Source organism: Oryctolagus cuniculus, chromosome 12 (genome assembly GCF_964237555.1).
Source record: "Oryctolagus cuniculus chromosome 12, mOryCun1.1, whole genome shotgun sequence".
Lineage (NCBI taxonomy): Eukaryota > Metazoa > Chordata > Mammalia > Lagomorpha > Leporidae > Oryctolagus > Oryctolagus cuniculus.
In genome coordinates, this window is record NC_091443.1 from 13,380,886 (window position 1) to 13,401,515 (window position 20,630).

The 20,630-nt window shown below is 41.1% G+C and overlaps 2 protein-coding genes across 2 annotated transcripts; both read left to right on the plus strand.

Moving 5' to 3' along the window:
* Positions 1–668: 668 nt before the first annotated feature.
* Positions 669–6,915, plus strand: MKRN3 (makorin ring finger protein 3). The gene has a single exon (XM_002718286.5). It carries the CDS (start codon positions 790–792, stop codon positions 2,335–2,337), a length of 1,548 nt encoding a protein of 515 aa, XP_002718332.1. The 5' UTR covers positions 669–789; the 3' UTR covers positions 2,338–6,915.
* LOC100342475 (mitochondrial pyruvate carrier 2) lies at positions 6,443–7,103 on the plus strand. The gene has a single exon (XM_051822923.2). The coding sequence runs from the start codon at positions 6,559–6,561 to the stop codon at positions 6,940–6,942; it is 384 nt and encodes a 127-aa protein (XP_051678883.1). The 5' UTR covers positions 6,443–6,558; the 3' UTR covers positions 6,943–7,103.
* The last annotated feature ends 13,527 nt before the right edge of the window (positions 7,104–20,630 follow it).

Here is a 20,630-nt window from a genome sequence, read left to right on the forward strand (position 1 = left end):
CGGGAAGAAAAGCCGGGTCGCGCCGGGGGCAGGAGCCTTGCAAGTCCCACAAAGGACGCCCTCGGCCGGGGCTGACAGCCTCAGCCACACGTGCTCCCTGCTCGCGTTTCCTCCAGCAGCCCAGGCAGACCCTGCAGCAAACAAAGACCCCAAGAAACGATGTCTGGTGGCCGCCGCGCAGCGCACAAAGCCCCCGCAGGGGCAGCCAGGGGGCAGCGGGACACCACAGTGGAGACAATGCGCGGTGCGCAGACAAAGGCGGTGTAAAATCCACGCAGGGCATGCTTCAGAAACTGCAGGATTAGCCCATCAGCACGTGGAGAAGCAGCGAGGATCGTGAACTTTCTTTACGCAGACACGTTTGACAAATAATCAGAAGTGCATGGCAGAAACTAAAGACATGGAATTAAAACCTCATCTGCCAGAGGAGACAGTGTGGGAGGGGGGCTTGGGGTCTGCGGGAAAGCAGCAGAGCAGGGAGCGACGCCAGAGGAGGGGGCGCGGAGCCCGCCTTTGCCTGTGTGAACAAAGGAGCTGTCAGATTGGTCGGCCGTGGAGACCCGGCGCCGCGCGCTGCCGGTGCCACCACAGGAAGTGTCCGCCACGCTGCCTGCAGGGGAAAGAAGGTAGGAACACACAGTCACAGGGAACAGAGAGTGGGGGAAAGGAAAAAAAGGTGCACACTTCCCCCAAAGACACCTCCGTGACCGTCCCGAGCTCCAGGGCTCAAGCCCAAAAGGAGACAGCACCGGGGAAGTTCCCGAATCGTTTCTGGGAGAAGAAGCTGCCATGGAAGAGCCTGCAGCTCCCTCTGGTGCCCAGGAGGCATCTGGGGCCCAGGCAGGGGCTGAGGCAGCAGGGGAGGGTGCATCTGGGCCCAGCCTCCCTGAGTGTGAGACCTCTGGGGAATCTGTGGCTCCAGACACAGCCCCTGCTCGCGCGGCCTTGGGCCTAGTCCCTCTCCGTGTGGCTCCCAGCCCAGCCCATCTGCGGATGGTGGGCCTGAGGCACGTCCAGGCCGCAAGGGGAGGGGCCAGGCCCAGTCACCTGCCGAGCCGGAGCACTGGCAGCTGGACAAAGCAAGTCGTCTGCAGGTATTATCTGCATGGGCTGTGCAAGGAGGGGGAGAACTGTCGCTACTCTCACGACCTTTCTGGCAGGCAGGTGGCCCGAGAGGGCCATGGCGCACCGCCCCGGGCCTCTGCAGACAGAGGCCCCAGCATGGCTGCGCCCAGCCAGCCCCCAACTCAGGAAGTGGCGGAAGCCGCCCCTGCTGCATCCTCAAGCTCCTTGCCTCTGATTGGCTCGGCTGCTGAAAGGGGTCGCTTCGAAGCCGAGTTGGAATGCGCTGGTCAAGGGGCTGTCGGAGGATCAGGTGTAGAAGGCTGGGAAGAGGCCGTTGAGTTTGTTCCCGGGCAGCCCTACCGGGGCCGCAGGGTCGCTTCTGTCCCCGAGGCTCCTCTACAGAGCTCGGTGACTGAGAGAGAGCAGATGGCTGTGGGCATGGGGCAGCAGATGGCTGTGGGCATGGGGATGCAACTTTGCCCTCACGCTGCCAGGGGACAGTGCTTTCGTGGGGAGAGCTGTATGTACCTCCACGGAGAGATATGTGACATGTGTGGGCTACAGGCCTTGCACCCCTTGGATGCCGCTCAGAGGGCAGACCATAGAAAGGCCTGCGTCGAAGCACACGAGAAGGATATGGAGCTCTCGTTTGCCGTGCAGCGCAGTATGGATAAGGTGTGTGGCATCTGCATGGAGGTTGTCTATGACAAAGTCAACCCCAGCGACCGCCGCTTTGGCATCCTTTCCAACTGCAACCACCCCTTCTGTCTTAAGTGTATCCGTAGGTGGAGACGTGCCAGACACTTTGAGAACAGGATCGTCAAGTCCTGCCCACAGTGCAGAGTCACCTCCAACTTTGTCATTCCCAGTGAGTTCTGGGTGGAGGAGGAGGAAGAGAAGCAGAGACTTATTCAGCAGTACAAGGAGGCGTTGAGCAACAAGCCTTGCAGATATTTTGCCGAAGGCAGGGGCCACTGCCCGTTTGGAGAGCACTGCTTTTACAAGCATTCATACCCTGAGGGCCAGGGAGAGGAGCCTCAGGGGCGGGGTGGTGGACCGTCGGCCGCATACTGGCATCAACTTTCGCAGCCTGTGCAGCTGGGAGAGGGCAGCCTGCTCTTTAAAAGCAGTAAAAAGGAGCTTGTCACGCTTCGGCTGGCCAGTCTGTTGTTTAAGCGGTTTCTTTCACTGAGAAACGAGTTCCCCTTCTCTGAGGAGCAGTGGGACTTGCTTCATTATCAGCTGGAAGAGTATTTCAACTTGAATCTGTAGTATCCTGCCACACTCTGATCAAGTCTGCTGGGGCTTTGTCGTCTGCTGTTGGCTGTTTTCCCTTTATTGACATGCCTGTCACTTTCAGGGGCTGTGGTGGCGACTTTTATGCAGTGTTTCTCTGTTTTCTTGTCTATGCCCCGAATCTTTCCCCTAGGGTAATGGTGGTTTCATGTGTTAAAAAATAGTAAAGAATCCTTAAAGTTACTGTTTGGTGGAGCTAATATGACTGTTGCTTTGTGGGGTTTTTGTCATGTCTGTTTTTCAACAAAGTTCACTCAGTCCTAGTCTAGTGTTTACAGAATTTCTACACTCATTTTGAAGTCCCTCAAGAACAAATGTGACAGGGTGAAAGGGAAGTCTTAACTGGAAGCTTTTTGCTACAGTAGCCTTAAGAAGTGGACACTCGCAGGGCCTTGCTTGTTTTTGTTTGTTTACATCACTGCTCCTTCTGGCATCTCTTAAAGTGCACTTGTTAACTTGTGGTTACTTTGTGATTTCGTGTTTTACTTGAACAAAACCAGGTGCAAATGTTTACATGTTTTTATCCTGTTCAACTTGATGTGAAGTTATTTTATTTATATTTGGAAGTATGTGCTTAAAAGTGATATATTATATATGCATATTTGTGTATATTAGCTCTGTATTGGAAAATTTATATAAAATATACATCGTGATGTATATGTTTGCATAATAAAATAAATGCAGAGATGAAAGCTGAGGTCAAGGGATAGCAGGCTTGGCTGCTGTGTGAATAATCTTTCCCTTGCACAGATGTCACTTTTTAGCACCTAATGAAAACTGTTGTTCAAGTGTAATGCCAAGTGTAACAGATACAAGTCTTAAAGGATATATGAAACATGACATTGGTAATTCCTATGACCTCACTGTGCTGTTATAAATACAGAAATGTGTACTTCCATGCAGTAGAGCCAACAGCTCATTCATTATAACATAAAATCCTGAGCTCAGACATACAGTTGTTCATTTTCATTTTTTAAATATTATTTTTATACTTTGAAAACGGGCTTTTCATAAATTTATCAAAATAAAGGTAATAAGCATACAACATGTAAAATAGAATAAAATACTAAAACTAGTTAGGATATAAGATTGGAAAGATAAAAGAATAAGAGATATCAAGGACACCAAAATTAAATACAGTAGTAATATGGAAGAGTTATAATGCAAACACATCAAAATTAGATTAAATGAAAGTAGTTCAAAAAGTAAAAGTCCAAAGTTATCAGATTTGATTAAAATTAAACTATATATATATTTAAAATAAACTGTGAACATGCATAAAAATTAAAGTAATAGAATGGGAAACAAACGAAGCAGAGGTGCTATGACTCTGTCATGTACAGAATGCCTGTTAAGGGTGCACACATTGCTGGAGATAAAAGAGAAATGATACATAACCATTACATTAGAATTCACCAGGAATATAAAACTATTCAATCTTTTTTTACTTGACAGTATTTCACCAGACACATAATTGATAAAGAAATGCAAAATCCAAACAGAATGGAGCTAAAATAGTATATTTGAGAACAGTTGTACTTACCCTGCTGCCTCTACCCCCACATGCATGACCAGAAGCACTTATTGAAGATGCAGTGTGGCCTTTGCATGGCTGATTCAGCCAGGGCAGGCAGGGATGCAGGGAAATAACTGCTACAGAGTTGAGAGCTTTGGCTCCTTCATCAACAGGCTGTCAGATTCAGTGTTTCTTAGTCCATTTCTCAGAATGTGCCTCAACCTCCCATATTTTTACATTCTCTCCTTTTGTTAATAATACTGCTTCTCTCGAGAAAGTACCTCAGCCTGATTCAATTCCCCCCCCCCTTATATTTCTTCCCTCTTGATTCCTTTTAGCCAAAGAATCCCTCAAGTCAGGATACCCTGTATGTCTGCCTGTTCCCCTGTTCATGCAGGAAGAGTATATCTCAAATGACCAAAGAATAGGACAGATGGGGCATTTTCCAACTGTTGAAAGTGAGCTGTGGAATGTAAATTTTAATTATTTCATCTGTATAGGTTATACAAATGTCTTGAAATATCATACCATATCTCATAAATACATGCAGTTATTACATGTGCGTAAAAATGTGTAAGCACCTCACAGAATGTAAAAGAAAATCAGATTATAAAAACAGTTTCTCTAGTGACTAAGCCATCAAGAGAGGGGGTTTTAAAGCAGTCTGGAAAGCTCTGGAAATTTTATCATAGTATATGCTGCCCAACATTATAAAATACATTTTTACTGAAATAGTATCTTGCACCAGTCGTAATAAATTTCAGGAGATACAATCTGGTAAGGATTAGTAAATCATAAAAGTGGTTCAGGAGACAAAGGATAATTAGAATCTTGATTCTACTTCTTAATGACCATTCAGTGTAAGCAAGTTAATTAAATTTTCTATACCTCAGTTTCATCATATAAGAAATGGGACAATGCCACTTATTTTTGCAGGATTTTTGTGAGATTAAAAGAAGTTGGATCAAAGAGCTTGAAATACAGATATGTTTAAGATGGTGTGCATGAAAGTGACAGGTTTGTGTACTGTGGTCCAAAGAAGTGATTGTGCAGGATTAATACTCCCAGGTTTTTTCTTTGGGTGAATCATTGGAACATGTGTAAAGGAAACATCACTTTGTGTTATTTGCATATGCACGAGACATAGTAACCTCATATTCATAATAGCAAGAAGACTGAGTGTTTTCTTCAGCAAAAATCGTTCAGTTAAAATTTAAAATATGCTATCCAGTTAATTAAAATATAGCAAACCAATAAAGAAATGTGTTATTAGTGGCAGATGCCTGTATGAGGAAAACAAAGAAAAAATCAGGAAACTTTTTGTTCTCTCATTAGCTCACTTAGAAAGAGGTCAGATAAAAAAAAAAAAGTTAATGCCATCCAGACTGCAGTGTTCCCTCGCACTTTCCCATGAAAGCAGCTGGGCGACTGCCGCTGCAATCAGGAACAAAGGCAGCCGCGCCACACAAAGGTTTGCTCTGGGAGTGATTCAGAGCGCAAGCCAGCCCCTGCCCCTACAAGGACTCTGGGCCCCGAGGTCCATACATCAGCACTATTCCAACTGAAGCAGACAAAGCCTGATAAAGCCCATCTGATTTGTTTATGCTTTATGAGCCTAAATGCAGAGATGCGTTAAAGGAAATTTACCTGGTAATCCCTCCTCTCAAACAACTTGTCTTACAGCTCAGATGTCATTAAATGCAGTTGCTGATTTTCATTGATTTAAAGCAAAACATTTCCAGCCCACAGTCAGTTCCGTAGCTCTTTCATTTTACATTTCTGTAACCGTCCTGGGGGTGCAGTTTCTGTTACCTCAGTGGATGCTAAACTACTGCTTGAATGTGGATTGGAGTTGGAATGTGGCTGGGGTAAAGATTATTTGGGAAATAATACAGCACCATACAAAAAGGTAAATTGATATGTGTCAGAAACTACACCATGGAAATATACATTGTATGTCACATTTTCCAGTATTGATGGAACATTAACAAAACAGATAATTATGTAATAATCACAGTGATGTCATCAATTAAATTGAGAAATCAGAAGCAGTAAAGGCACCATTCTCTGGTGTTAATATAAAAAAATAAGTCACCACAACCTGAATTTTTAAAAAGTTATCTCTTACAACTAATATGATGAAAGAGGAAATACTAAATCATTTAAAAAGATAAAACGTGATATTGAAAATTGTAATCTAGAGGGTAATTTTTTTCTGTACTCAGGATAACATGTTTAAGTTTAAATACCATTATACTAATACATTGTCTAGAAAGACAGCATACTTAAATAGATATCCAAGTGTACATATTTAAAGAGATCACAACATGAGTGCACACAATACACACACATACATGTAAACAAAGTAAATGGGAGAAATTAAAAGTGGGTCAGAAAACATCAGAAAATAGAAATATAAATCCTGATTCTTTAGGAAGAATATAAACAGATCACTAACAGTCAAAAACAAGGAAGACAATTCAATTAAAGGAGAAAATCACAAGTCTTCGGAGATAAAAAATAATTAAAGGATTCTGGGCTGTCATTTGGCTTAATGATTAAGATGCTGCTTGGGGAGGCGCTGTGGCAAGGGAGAGGGACGAGCTGCCCTTCGTTGTCAGCCAGGAGCGAGGACACGGCAACGCTCCCATCCGGCTGCCCGCGATCACTCGGCGGCCGACATGTCAGCCGCCGGCGCCCGAGGCCTGCGGGCCACCTACCACCGGCTCCTGGATAAAGTGGAGCTGATGCTGCCCGAGAAACTGAGACCGTTGTACAACCACCCGGCAGGTCCCCGCACAGTTTTCTTCTGGGCTCCAATTATGAAATGGGGATTGGTGTGTGCTGGATTGGCTGACATGGCAAGACCTGCAGAAAAACTCAGCACAGCTCAGTCTGCTGTTTTGATGGCTACAGGGTTTATTTGGTCAAGATACTCCCTCGTAATTATTCCAAAAAATTGGAGTCTATTTGCTGTTAATTTCTTTGTGGGGGCAGCAGGAGCCTCTCAACTCTTTCGCATTTGGAGATATAACCAAGAACTAAAAGCTAAAGCAAACCAATAAAAGAGTTCCTGACCACCTGAACAATCTAAATATGGACATAACCACTGGGACCTATTTGATTATTGATAAGGCAATGCTAACTGTGCTAAATTTTAGAGGGCACACAAAAAAATTTAACTAACTGGTAGCTAGTGCTTGATTCAACAGAAAAATAAAGGAAACTTTTAATAACAAAAAAAAAAAAAAAAAAAAAAAAAAGATGCTGCTTGGGATGCCTGGATCCCATATTGGAGTGTCTGGTGCAAGTCCTAGCTCTGATCCGAATTCTAGCTTTCTGCCAGTGTGTGTCCTAGGAAGCAGCAGGTGATGAGTCAAATAAGTGTTTCCTTGCCATCTGTTTAGGGAGTGAACTAGCAGATGGAAGATCTCTCTCTTTCTCTAAAACACACACACACATTCACACACACATACACAGAAGGAATAGGGAAATCCTTATTTATGTCTTATACCTGAGAGAAATAAACTTGAAAATGTGAAAGTGACTTAAAATCTTTTGAAACCCAGATGGAGGGTTTGTATCCGTGATAATTTTGTTAGCAAAGGATTACTTGGTTCTTACTTTGCATAGCCTAGTTTGCTTTCCTAAATAGGCTTTCTCATTCTTCATGTGACCAGGCTGCATATTTTCAAAATATTAATTTCTGCTTACCTTTTAATTTAACTTTGGTATTTAAATCATTTCTCTCCTCTTATTTTATTACGAGAGCGAAGAAAAAGGGCATGAGACTTGTGGCATCTTGAATACAGATCTTGGGTCTGGACTAAGTAATAATCATAGACTTGGATAACACACGCATGCACACAAAAATACATTATTCAAGACTAAGTTTCTAGTGCACACATTTACAAAAACATAAATACTGAAAGCAAAAAAAATAGATTAAGCATAAATTACAGAGAAGAATTAAAATATTGAATATAAAACCTGAGTCTGAGCAATGTTTATAAAATAGACAGCTATATAGTTCAATCAATAAAAATGAATGACATGAAAACACACACATACACATATCCAATGCAATGAATAAGCACAAATCCTCTTAATATATATATATATACAAATCCTCTTATATATACACACACACACACACACACACACACACACACATATATCCCTTGACCCAAGTCGTTATGTTTAGATAAATGTGTGATACAGGTAGATTTTACATGTATAAAATCATTCAAGTACAAGCATTGTAATTGCAGCTTTCATTACAACAATAAAATATTCTAAATGATCAAAACAATCCAAAAATAGCTGGTTAAAAACTAACACAGCCATACAGGAAAAATAATATTGTGGAGGTAGATTTAGAAAGTAAACCAAAGAAATGGGGAATTGTTTTTTTTTTTTAATTTATTCAGAATTACAGAGAGAGGGAAAGAGAAAACACTTCCATCTCTTGGTTCACTACCCAAGATGGCTGTAACAACCAGGGTTGGGTCAGGCCAAAGCCAGGAGCCAGGACTTCATCTTGATCTCCCATGTGGATGGCAAGGGCCAAGTACTCGGACCATCTTCCACTGTTTTTCCCTGGCCATGAGCAGGGATCTGGATCATTAGTACAGCAACCAGGACTCAAAATGGCACTCATATGGGATGCTTGTGTCTCAGGCCGTGGTTTTACCTGCTAAGCCACAATAGCTGGCCCCCAAAATGAGGAATTTTATATGAGCTGACCTTAAAACACATTATGGTAAGTGGCAAGTGAATGTTTTGAGGGTTGTAGAATGATATCGCTTGTGGCCAGCGCTGTGGCTCACTAGGCAAATCCTCCGCCTTGCGGCGCCGGCACACCGGGTTCTAATCCCCGTCGGGGCCCCGGGTTCTGTCCCGGTTGCCCCTCTTCCAGGCCAGCTCTCTGCTGTGGCCAGGGAGTGCAGTGGAGGATGGCCCAAGTGCTTGGGCCCTGCACCCGCATGGGAGACCAGGAGAAGCACCTGGCTCCTGGCTTTGGATCAGTGTGGTGCGCCGGCCGCAGCGCGCCGGCTGTGGCAGCCATTGGAGGGTGAACCAATGGCAAAGGAAGACCTTTCTCTCTGTCTCTCTCATTGTCCACTCTGCCTGTCAAAAAAAAAAAAAAAGGAATGATATCACTTGTATATAAAGGCAGTGATAGTATGGCGTCTATGCTTATATGTGCCTCTTGACAGATCACTTATATGTGAAAGTATAAATACACATACACACATGAGAGTATTACAAAAGTGATGGAAAAATGGAACTAAAAGGTAAGTTTATTTTGATTGGTACTGCCTTAATATAAAATCTGGGGACAGCACTGTGGTATTGAAGGTTATACCTCTGTCTGCAATGCCAGCCTCCCATAAGAGAGCCAGTTTGAATCCTGGCTGCTCCATTTCAGATCCAGCTCCCTGATGAAGCACATGAGAAAAGCAGCTGAAGATGGACAATGTATTTGGGCCCCTGCACCCACATTGGAAATTCAGAAGTAGTTCCTGACTCCTAGCTTCAGCCTGGCCCACAACAGTGGTCACAACAGTGACCATTTGGGGAGCAAATGAGCAGATGAAAGATATTTCTCTTTCTCTCTCTCTCTCTCACACTCTCTCCTTCTCTCAGTATGTGTTGATCAAATAAAATAAATATTTTGAAAAATATAATAAAACCTGTTACTCATATGAACAGATCATTATAGTCAATAGTATATATTCTCCTGGGCATCTCTAAGTAAACTGTTTTTAGTATTCAAATAATAACCAAGAGCTTGCTAAAGGAGTATAAAATAAGAAATCTGTAAGGAGATTAAATGGACATAGAACAAGCATGACAAATATTGAGTAAAACATAATAAACACAAATTATCCAAGGGAGATAGTCTAGGTTTACTTATGTTGGACAAACTTGATTTTAAGGCAGAGGTGTCAGAGATCATCTCAACTATCTCAAGAAGTTAAAAGTATTTTAAATTTATATTCACATATTTACACAGCTTCAGAAGATATGAAGAAGAAATAATAGAATCAACAGGGGAATCCATAGTAATACAAACTGAACAGATTTTTTACTACACCTTACACAGTTGCTTATTTTTAAAAAGTAAGTATAGAGTAATTTAACACAGCGAACCCTATGAACTTAATTGTCATGCTTAGAATTTTACACTCATTGCTTCTCATTGGTTTAGATAACAGGAAATAAAGCAGGAAGAAGGCGACCTAGCTCAAATTTCTGAGTACTGGATGAACTTTCCCTCTGATAAAAACAGACACAATCAAATAAGTTTAGCATACACTAGGCAATTGCAGCAGGATCTATCAAGAGAATCTGATTTCATTCTTGGAATTCTCAGAGCAATGTGCAGTACATTATTACTCTAACTATCCAGATCAGAGAATGAAACAGAGAGATGTGACCAAGGCCACATCCACATCCAGGAAGTTGTGAATCCGGGGTTTGAACCTGGGTTGTCTAGTTTCAGAACACTTCAATTGACTACCTCCTTCTATCCTGCTCCCACTTCAATCTGGAGTGTATTGCGTCTCCTACAAAGAGCTGCTTGGAGAAGAGTGCACATCCTTTCATTGTCACTGGGCCAACAGTAGAGTAAGGGCTGAGAATCGTTGAGGTGCTTGGGGAAAACAAGCAAAACCTTCTGGGTGTTATGTATCTATCTTATCTATTTCTACACATGGACAACTTCTGCCTGAACTATGCTTAGTCCTTCAGACTTGTACAGTAGTACCCTTCTTACTGTGCTATGCCTCCTTGTTACCTGAGCCAGTGGATCAGAATCCTTAATTACTATTTTGCTTATTTCCTTCCACATCATCTGTTAACCTAATATCACCCAAAAGATCAACAGGGTTAGTAGTTTGGGCCCTCTGAGAAGATATGAAAATATGATGAAATGTGCAGGGAATTTGTTCAGGAGTATTGACATGAGAGGTAGTGGGGAGAGGGCCAGAGAAGCTTGGGGCTACTTAAGACCACAATGCAAGTCGGACTGCAAGTGAAGGAGAGAGGAAACAGGCAAGATAGAAGCATTGCAGCCTTCTGTGCAATCTGTTGTAGGTTCAACAAAGCCATTGTTTTTCTAGGCCGCAGAGTGTCATCACTGGAGTTATCTCTGTCTTTAATAGACTCATGTTTCAATACAACAGAATAGGAACCCAGAAATTGACTCATGTAGAGATGGTCAAATCATTTTCAACAGAATTATCAAGGGAAAAAGTATATATCTAAAAGCTATGAAATCATTATGTCAAAAAGATATCAGCACTCCCAAGTTTATCATAGCACCATTCATAATAGTTAAGATGTGGAATCAACCTAAGAGACCACCAGTAGATTAGTAAGATGTCACACACACATACAAATTATTTATTTATGTATATTAATGGAGTACTATTCAGCCACAAAAAAAGAATGAGGTCCTGTCATTTGAAGCAACATGGATGTACTTGGAGATGATAATAATATTCAGTGAAACAAGCCTTGTGCAGAAAGACAAATACCATGATTTCATTCATATGTGGAAACTGAACAATTTATAGAAGTAGAGAGATGAATTGTGGTTACTAGAGTCAGGGTAGTTAAGCAAATAGAAATGAGGAGAAATTGATTTAACAGGTATTAAGTTAAAGCCAAATAGGAGTAATCAGTTTCTGATATTGTTATCCTAAATGGTGATTAGAGTCAACACTATTGTACCATATAACTCAAAATAGAAGAAAATAGTATTTTGAATGTTGTCATCTGAGAGAAGTTGTAAATTTTTGTGATACTGTATAACTTTAATATCCTGATTGATCACATTCCAAAATACCACACTGAACTCCATAAAGATGTGCAATTACTACTGTCATTTCATTAAAAATATTAGACAAGGGACCTGAATAGGTATTTCTCAAAAGACAACGTGAAAGTGCCCAAGATATATTTAATAATGCCCACCTTTGCCAATCATAAGAGAAATTAAAATTAAAACCAAAATGAGATTTCACATCACAGCTTTCAGAATGGCTATTATCAAAAAGACAAAAGATAAAAAATGGTATCAAAGGCAGTACAGCAAAGATAACATTTACACAATGTTGGTAAGCATGCAAATTAGTACACCCAGTGTAGAAAACTTTATGGAGATTCCTTAAAAAGATTAAAAGTAGAATTACCATATGTTCTAGAAACCCCACTATAGAAGTTGTCTTTAGATGGTTGTGATAATGTCTAAGATGCTGCTTGGGATGCCCATATCCTATATTGGAGTTCCTGCGTTTGAGTCTCAGATCTACTGTTTTTTCCATCTTCCTGTGAATTTGGACCTTGGAAGGCAGCAGGTGATGGCCCAAGTAGTTGGTTCCCTGCCACCCACATGGGAGGCCCGGAGAGACTACCCAGCTCCTGTATTTGCCCTGGCCCAGGCAAAGCAGTTGTAGGCATTTGAGGAGTTACCCAGCAGGTGTGACCTCTCCCTAACTCTCTCTCTGTCTCTTCCTCCCCTTCTCCCCCTCCCTCCCTCTTTCTCCATCTGACTTTCAAATAAAATAAATTTAAAAATAACTAAGAAAAGCCACTTACAAAGGCAGAAGTTTTATTTCAACTTACAACTTTATAGGTTCACAGCTTAAGTGACCCCCTTGTTCTGGCATCTAATGAGGGCATTGGATGTGGAATGCATGTGGAAAGAGGATGTCATGGGGAGCCACCATGCAGAGAGAGGAAGCCTGCTCTGCTTATATATTTAAGTCTCTAATGACAACTACCTTCTGAGAGTAAGCCTGAATTACATTAAGAACTCCCTCTAGGCTCATCTCCATGCCACCAAAATTAGATCAAGCCACAACCCTTAGCCCACTGATCATTAACATTAATCTTTTAACAATTAATGTAAGATATTGGGACCAAGTCTTTAATACGTGGGCCTTCAGGTGCCATCCAAACTATAATCCAACCATAATGCCTACTTTTATTTTTGGATAGGCAGAGTAGACAGTGGGGGAGAGAGAGACAGAAAGGTCTTGCTTTTCCATTGGTTCACTCACCAATGGCCACTGTGGCCGGCGCGCTGAGGCTGGCACACCGCGCTGATCCAAAGCCAGGAGCCAGGTGCTTCTCCTGGTCTCCCGTGGGGTGCAGGGCCCAAGCACTTAGGCCATCCTCCACTGCACTCCCGGGCCACAGCAGAGAGCTGGACTGGAAGAGGAGCAACCAGAACAGAATTTGGCGCCCCAACTGGGACTAGAACCCGGTGTGCCAGCGCTGCAGGTGGAGGATTAGCCTATTGAGCCATGGTGCCAGCCTACTTTTTCATATTTACCCCAAAGATGTGAAATCAGTATGTTCACAAAATATCTGCACTCCCATGTTCATTGCAAAGCTATTCACAATAATCAAGATGTGGATTTAATCTAAGTTTCTGTAAATCAATGAATGGGTAATGAAACTTTGGCATATACACAATGGAATACTATTCAGCCTTTACAAATAAGGAGATTCTGTCACTTGAAAAAACATAGATGTAACTTGAGAACATTATGCAAATTGAAATAAGATAGGCACAGAACAAATACCACACATTCTCCCTTTTATATAGAATCTGAAACAATTGAACCCAAAGAAGTAAAGAGTAAAATGGTGGGACTGGTGGTGTGGCATAGAGGGTTAAGCCACCACCTGTGTCAACACACACCCTACATTGGAGTGCTGGTTTGAGTCTTAGTTGCACCCTTTCAATCCAGCCCCATGAAAATTTCATAAGGCAACCTAAGACATCCCAAGTATTTTTCCCTTGCCACCCTTGTGAAAGACCAGGATGGAGTTCCAGACCCCAACTTTGGCTTGGCTCAGCCCCAGCTTTTGCAATTATGTAGAGAGTGAACCATAAGATGGAAGATTTCTATCTCTCTCTCTTTCAAATCAATCAATCTTTTTAAAAAATATTTATTTATTTATTTATTTGAAAGTCAGAGTTACACAAAGAGAAAAGGGTAGGCAGAGAAAAAGAGAGGTCTTCCATCCACTGATTCATTCCCCAATTGGCCGCAATGGCCGGAGCTGTGCTGATACAAAGCCAGGAGCCAGAAGATTCCTCTGGGTCTTCCCATGCATGTGCAGGGGCCCAAGGACTTGGGCCATCTTCCACTGCTTTCCCAGGCCATAGCAGAGAGCTGGATAGGAAGTGAACAGCTGGGACCCTAACCAGCGCCCAAATGGGATGCCAGCACTGCATGCAGCGGCTTTACCTGCTACACCACAGTGCAAGCCTGCAATCAATCTTTTTTTTTTTTTGATAGGCAGAGTGGACAGTGAGAGAGAGAGACAGAGAGAAAGGTCTTCCTTTGCTGTTGGTTCACCCTCCAATGGCCACCGTGGCCAGCGCGCTGCCGAAGGCAGGAGCCAGGTGTTTCTCCTGGTCTCCCAAGGGGTGCAGGGCCCAAGTACTTAGGCCATCCTCCACTGCACTCCTGGGCCATAGCAGAGAGCTGGCCTGGAAGAGGGGCAACCGGGACAGAATCCGACACCCCGACCGGGACTAGAACCCGATGTGCCGGCGCCGCTAGGTGGAGGATTAGCCTGTTGAGCCGAGGAGCCAGCTGATTTACACCTTCTTTATCAGCAGTTTAATTGGAGAGAAGGTTTCAGTGGCATCAGGGTTTCCAAGAACACATACTGAGGCTTAGAGAAAATGTAAACATTCTTATTTAATGCAAGCATCTTCACTGGTGTGTTAGGTCCCAACCTTTATTACACATCCATCACTGATTCCCTACTTTTCAACGTATTCTAAATTTATCACTCAGTTGAAGCACCCATGAACACAGCATCATGTTACTATTTCTTTTTTTTAAAAGATTTATTTTATTTATTTGAAAGAGTTAGAGAGAGATGTAGAGACAGAGAGAGAGGTCTTCTATCCACTGGTTCACTCCCCCAGCTGGCCACAACAGCTGGAGCTGCGCCGACCCGAAGCCAGGAGCCAGGAGCTTCCTCTGGGTCTCCCACGTCAGTGCCGGGGCCCAAGCACTTGGGCCATCTTCTACTGCTATCTGAGGCCATAGCAGAGAGCTGGATCGGAAGAGGAGCCTCTAGGACTAGAACTGGCACCCATATGGGATGCTGGCGCTTTGGGCCAGCCCCTTGTTGCTATTTCTTATCTAGTAAACAAAGATGATCTTAATTATACTTGTGTCCAGCCTTCCCTCTCTTGGATTCACTTTGAAGTACAACTCTTAAAAAGTTGTGTGTACTTAGTATCTCCAATTTGACTATTTCTTTTTTCTCTTAAATGTATTCCATTCTGGATTTTGTGACTTTCTATTGTAACTGCTCCTACGAAGTTTATTGACCTCCACATTGCTAAATCCAGTGGTCAATTCTCAATCTTCATCTGACCTTATTGCCCACATCATGTGATACATCTGGTCACACCCTCCTTGTTGATGTGGTTTCTTCATTGGATTGCCAGAACCTCCCATTACCTTCTTGCTTCTACTTCTCTGATTATTTCTTCCTTCCTTGAATATTTATCCTCTTTAAATTGATTTCTTAGTGTAAAGGTCATGCAAGGGTCAGTCCTTTTCCTCTGTTTCATCTACACACACACTCTAGGTGATAGCATTAATTTATGTGGTTTTAAATGTCACTAATATGTCAGTGAATCAGAAATTTATACTCCAGGCCAGCATTGTGGCACATTGGGTTAAGCTGCCATTTGCAACACTGGTATCCCAATTTGGAGTGCCAGGTCAAGTCCTCCTGGCTCTTTTTTCAATCCAGCTTCTTGCTAATGCACCTGGGAAGACATTACCCATGTAGGAGATCTGGATGGAGTTCCTGACTCCTGGATGCTGGCTTCAGCATGCTGAGACCTGGCTGTTTCAGCCATTTGGGGATTGAACCAGCAGCTGGAACTGTTCTCTCTCTCTCTCTCTCTCTCTCTCTCTGCCTCCTTCTGTATCTGTTGTTCTGCCTTTCAAATAAGTACATAAATAAATTATTAAAGCATACACGTCTCTTTTTTCTTAATTTTCTTTCATATGTCCATTTCAGCATCTGCATTTGTATATCTAATAGATGCCTGATACCTAAGTATTTAAGAATATTTGATATGTCCTGTTTTCCATATACAATTGGAATCAGCCTCTCTGGTTCTCACACCACCAGACTTGGATCACACTATCAGGAGCCAAGTGCATGCAAACTGGCAGGTAACCTGTTGTGTAATTTCTGAGTCTTCATACTTGGAATAGTCAATTTTCCCAGTTGATCTTGGGACACACACACACACAAACACGGGGGGGCTCTTCAAAAAGTTTGTGTAAATGGAAATGAAAGGTTTTTATTCTGGTACAAACATTTTTGAAAGGTATGCCTAGTTTATCTTTGTTTCATAGTCAAGAATTTTATTAAAATTGCAAATTGTTTCATACAGGAATATAAATACTTCTAAAACATTTTTCAACTCTTAACTGTTGGCTTGCATTGCCTGACTTAAAGCAAACACAAAATTTTGATGTATTTCTGTGGGTCTCTAGGGATGCTCTGAATTACTTAGAATTCAATATTAAAAGTCTTCTGCCCAACCAAAAATTGTTTCAAATTTTAAAATGTTGACTAAATGGTAGGAAACTTGTGCATATGATTTATTTATATTTAGTTGTGTCATTAAATGCTACATTACAGGTAATTTTTTGTAGTTAGAGAATTTTTGTAGTTTCATAGAAACACTTAGCATTTACATCTTGTCATTAGCTTGTGATTTCAGGTAAGTATGGCACCAGAGGAGTAAGAGGAATGTTGGCTATCACTTTCAAATGCCAAATAAGACACCATATGCTACTACAATGATTACAAATTCCCCATAAAATATACCTTAAAATGTTGACTTCCCAAGGTACTGCCAAACATAAGAATTATATTGTCATCATTACCTAGAATGAAAATGCTGAGGAAAACAATTTCTATATTCTAAATATAGTAAGACAATCTAATATGTAAATGTGATTTAGCACTTAGTGACCATGGCCTTTAGTCCTGTTGAAAATGAAATAGAACATTTAAAGTTAAATAACTTTAAGACAGCTTTTCTGAGAGGGTTGTTATTAGGTAAGAAAGTGTCCAAGAGACACAGAAGAAAATTAGTTGTGTGTAAAGGGATAGTCTAGAGCAGCAATATCCAGTAATATTTTCTGTAATGCATGTATGGTACACTGTCTGGTATGGTAACCACTAACCATTTGTGACTTGAGTGTTTGAAATGTAGCTAATATAACTGAGGAACTGAATCTTAAACTATATTTAACTTAGAGTATCTACATGTAGCTAGTAGTTAACTGGATATTGTAATTCTGGAGATCTGAGATAACTGGTTTTAGGGAAGAGGTAAGTTCTTAAAGTAGTGGTAGAATCTGAGTAGGAAAATCAATAGGGATTTCAGGCTAAAGTCCACAGTTATCATTGTAATAGCCCATAAACAGTAAAGTAGACATGTCGACATGTCAGTTATATATAAATTTTCAAATTTAAAACTCTTAGAAAACATGATTGTGTTTATTTAATGCCACGTAGCCATATTGCTTAGTTTTTTTGCCACCATTTTATAATTATTTGTTTCTTTAATAATGCCATTAATTTTGAAGAGATACTTTTGATTCATCAATGAAAACTGATGGCAAAAAAAAAACTGTGATTTTTGCTACCATTTGTCAATCTAGAGTTCCATCTCCTGGAAAGAAAATTCCTCATAATGTGATTGATAAGGTGCAGATTACAGATTACTTGAGCATTCAGGCATAGTAAATAAAATTTTGGTAATTTCTATACTTTCTTTATCTTTTAAAAATACTGTTTATGAGCTATGAAAGATGGTAAAGAAAATCACTTGCTTCAGCTTGCTTTCTTTGCTCCTTTAATGATTATTTTCATCACGCTTTACAGTGTAAACACTGAAAATTTTGAGCATCATTACTGTAGTCATACCTATTGGTTTTCTTCATTCTTTGCCTACACAGATCTCATGTCTTTAGATATAAAACTTACAGATGCTTTAGGAGCCTGAGACAGGTTGGATTGTACAGAAAAAGTCTGGTGGCAAGAGAACAACTTCTTATAGGGACGTTAATAGGTGTTAACCTTCTGGCCAGCCTTCTGCCTTCTTGGTTACTTTATTTTTTATTTCAAAAAATTTACAAAATGTTATTAAAATTTTAACCATTTTTGATCAGTGCTAAATACCATGTGTAATCCAAAATGGGGTATCAAAATAGTGAGACTGTGAAATTAATATAGTACAGGCTGTTCAAAATCTGTAAAATTTTCATCTAAATCATAAAGGAAAATAGAAATAGGAGAGGAATTGTTATCTGCCAAAATAACCAGTTTCTAGGATATTTAAACATTTAGTATTTACTTACAGAACAAGTTATTCTTCTTTCATGGGGAATAAGTAGTTAAACTACTTGGAAGGGAAAATAGAGCAGGTAAGAGGAGCAGACTGGGTTTTTATGTACCACACTTCTCTGTTAGCTTTCCTTCTAGTGAATGGTGCTGCATTTGAAGAGGTGGTTAAAACCACTAAATTAGGTCTGATAATTCCTTTGCTAAAACCTGTTTTTATAATAAATCAATAGATTTGGTTTTTTCCAAAATGAGTACATGAAAATACCATTATTGGAGTAAGGAATACCATAAAACCTATAATTTTTGATGTCCAAGTTTCATATTAAAAGATGTTGCCCAGGAATCACTTGAAAGGCATTCGTTGTTTTAGTTTGAGATCACCAAAAAGTTAGTGAAACTCAACAGCACACTCCTCTTCTGCAACTACTAAAATCTACTATCGTCGATTGGGGTGCCATTGAAAAAGCTGCTGAAACCAGATTCAGAACTTCTTTTGTACAGGAAACAAATGATTGCTCCAAAAACTGTCAAAATTACTGTGCTAGCAGTCACCAAAGCTGATATTAAAATGTGGTCATCTGATAAATACTTCTTTTCATATGGTACAGCTGCTTTATAAAGTGTTCCTTCCACAGAAGAAACTTCAAAATTCCCGTTTTTCCATTCACCTGTCTTGGTGTGCAGAAAACCACAGGTGTCAACTAGATCCTCGCCATCGTCTTTGGCTGCCTATTTATCAAATGTCGTATCTGAATCGTCAAACCACTTGAAATTCGCATCAGCTGTGTCATAAAACATGCCTAGTAGGATATCATCTGGGCTTTACCATTGCTTTTTCAAAGTATCTAGTATATAAGCATTTTCTTCTCCATTATATATGCTTATCAGACCTGCTCCTGGGGGACCTGGATTGAGTTCCTAGTATCTGGCTTCAAACCCAGGGAGTGGCTATTCCAGGAATTTGAGGGGTAGACCAGCAGATAGGAGACCTCTCTTTCTCTCTGACTCTCTCTCTCTCTCTCTCTCTCTCTCTCTCTCTCTCTCTTTGCCTGCTTCTCAAATAAATAAAACATGGTGAGTACGCTGGTTTCTGGCATCCTCTACACTTTCTACTTGGTTGGCTTCTTGAAGAAGGATGTGACAGTTGTCTCAGAACCGAACCCAGATGAGAGGACAGTCCGCGGCGCGCGGCGAGGCCCAGCAGCGGCAGCAGGAGCGTGGACAGCCGGCGGGGACACCGAGGGCTGCGACAGCGCCGAGAGCGGGCGGCAGGCAACGGCAGCGGGCGCATAGTTTATCTTAATACACATTTTTGTGAACTTTCTGAAGACCCTTCATATGCATTGATTTCACGAATTGTTTACACCATAACAACTTGTCTTTCAATTCCGTTTTATGCTCTCTCCTAAATACCTCTGTGTTTCTCTGTATTCGTGTATCTCCTATTGGTTCTCTCTGAGGATCCCTAATACCCTCACACAACTCATGAACACAAAGATACACAAGCCGCCATACATAGTCTTACTCTTACACACACACATTCATACACACATTCACATTCATATATATGATATTAAAATGTAGTCATCTGATAAATATTTCTTTTCATATGGTACGGCTGCTTTATAAAGTGTTCCTTCCACAGAAGAAACTTCAAAATTTAATAATTTAAGTTTAAATAATTTAAATTTAATAATTTAATATCACTTATACAGATACTCGCACACAAGCACAGAAGTCATACCATCAAACACAGACACACATTCACAAATGTGTGCACACAAACTTTCACAGTCACATAGTCACACACAGAAACACGCAAGTGCATGTAAACAGTTTCACAGAGTTACAAGCGATTTCTTATATTCAAGCACAAAACATGCACTTGAACACACAAAAATATACACTGGAATACACACCACTGAATAAACACCCACATTCTCTCACACACAAACATGCACATACACAAGCACATTCATGCACACACTAACAGAAACATTTTTTCACAGATGCACACATGAACATACAAAATGCAGACAGAAACACACAAACACACAAGTTCACAACACATGTTAAATGACAACAAGCTGCAAACACAGCCACATTGTCTCTTACACAATTCCTTTCACATGTTTCTCTCCACCATTCCTTCCCCTTGTAAATCAACTCTGGAAACTAACTTCTATACTCAATTGTTTCTTAAGCCATTATTTTCAGAATTCCCCTTCTTATTACCTTATTCCTGCTACACCCAACTAATAATTTTCTATCACTGTTTGGTTCTCCCATTTCTTAGATTATTTATCATCACTTGTTCCTAGGGCCT

Bases quoted from the DNA above. Each gene is read 5' to 3' on its own strand.
- LOC100342475 (XM_051822923.2), top strand. From the start codon at position 6,559: ATGTCAGCCGCCGGCGCCCGAGGCCTGCGGGCCACCTACCACCGGCTC.
- MKRN3 (XM_002718286.5), top strand. From the start codon at position 790: ATGGAAGAGCCTGCAGCTCCCTCTGGTGCCCAGGAGGCATCTGGGGCC.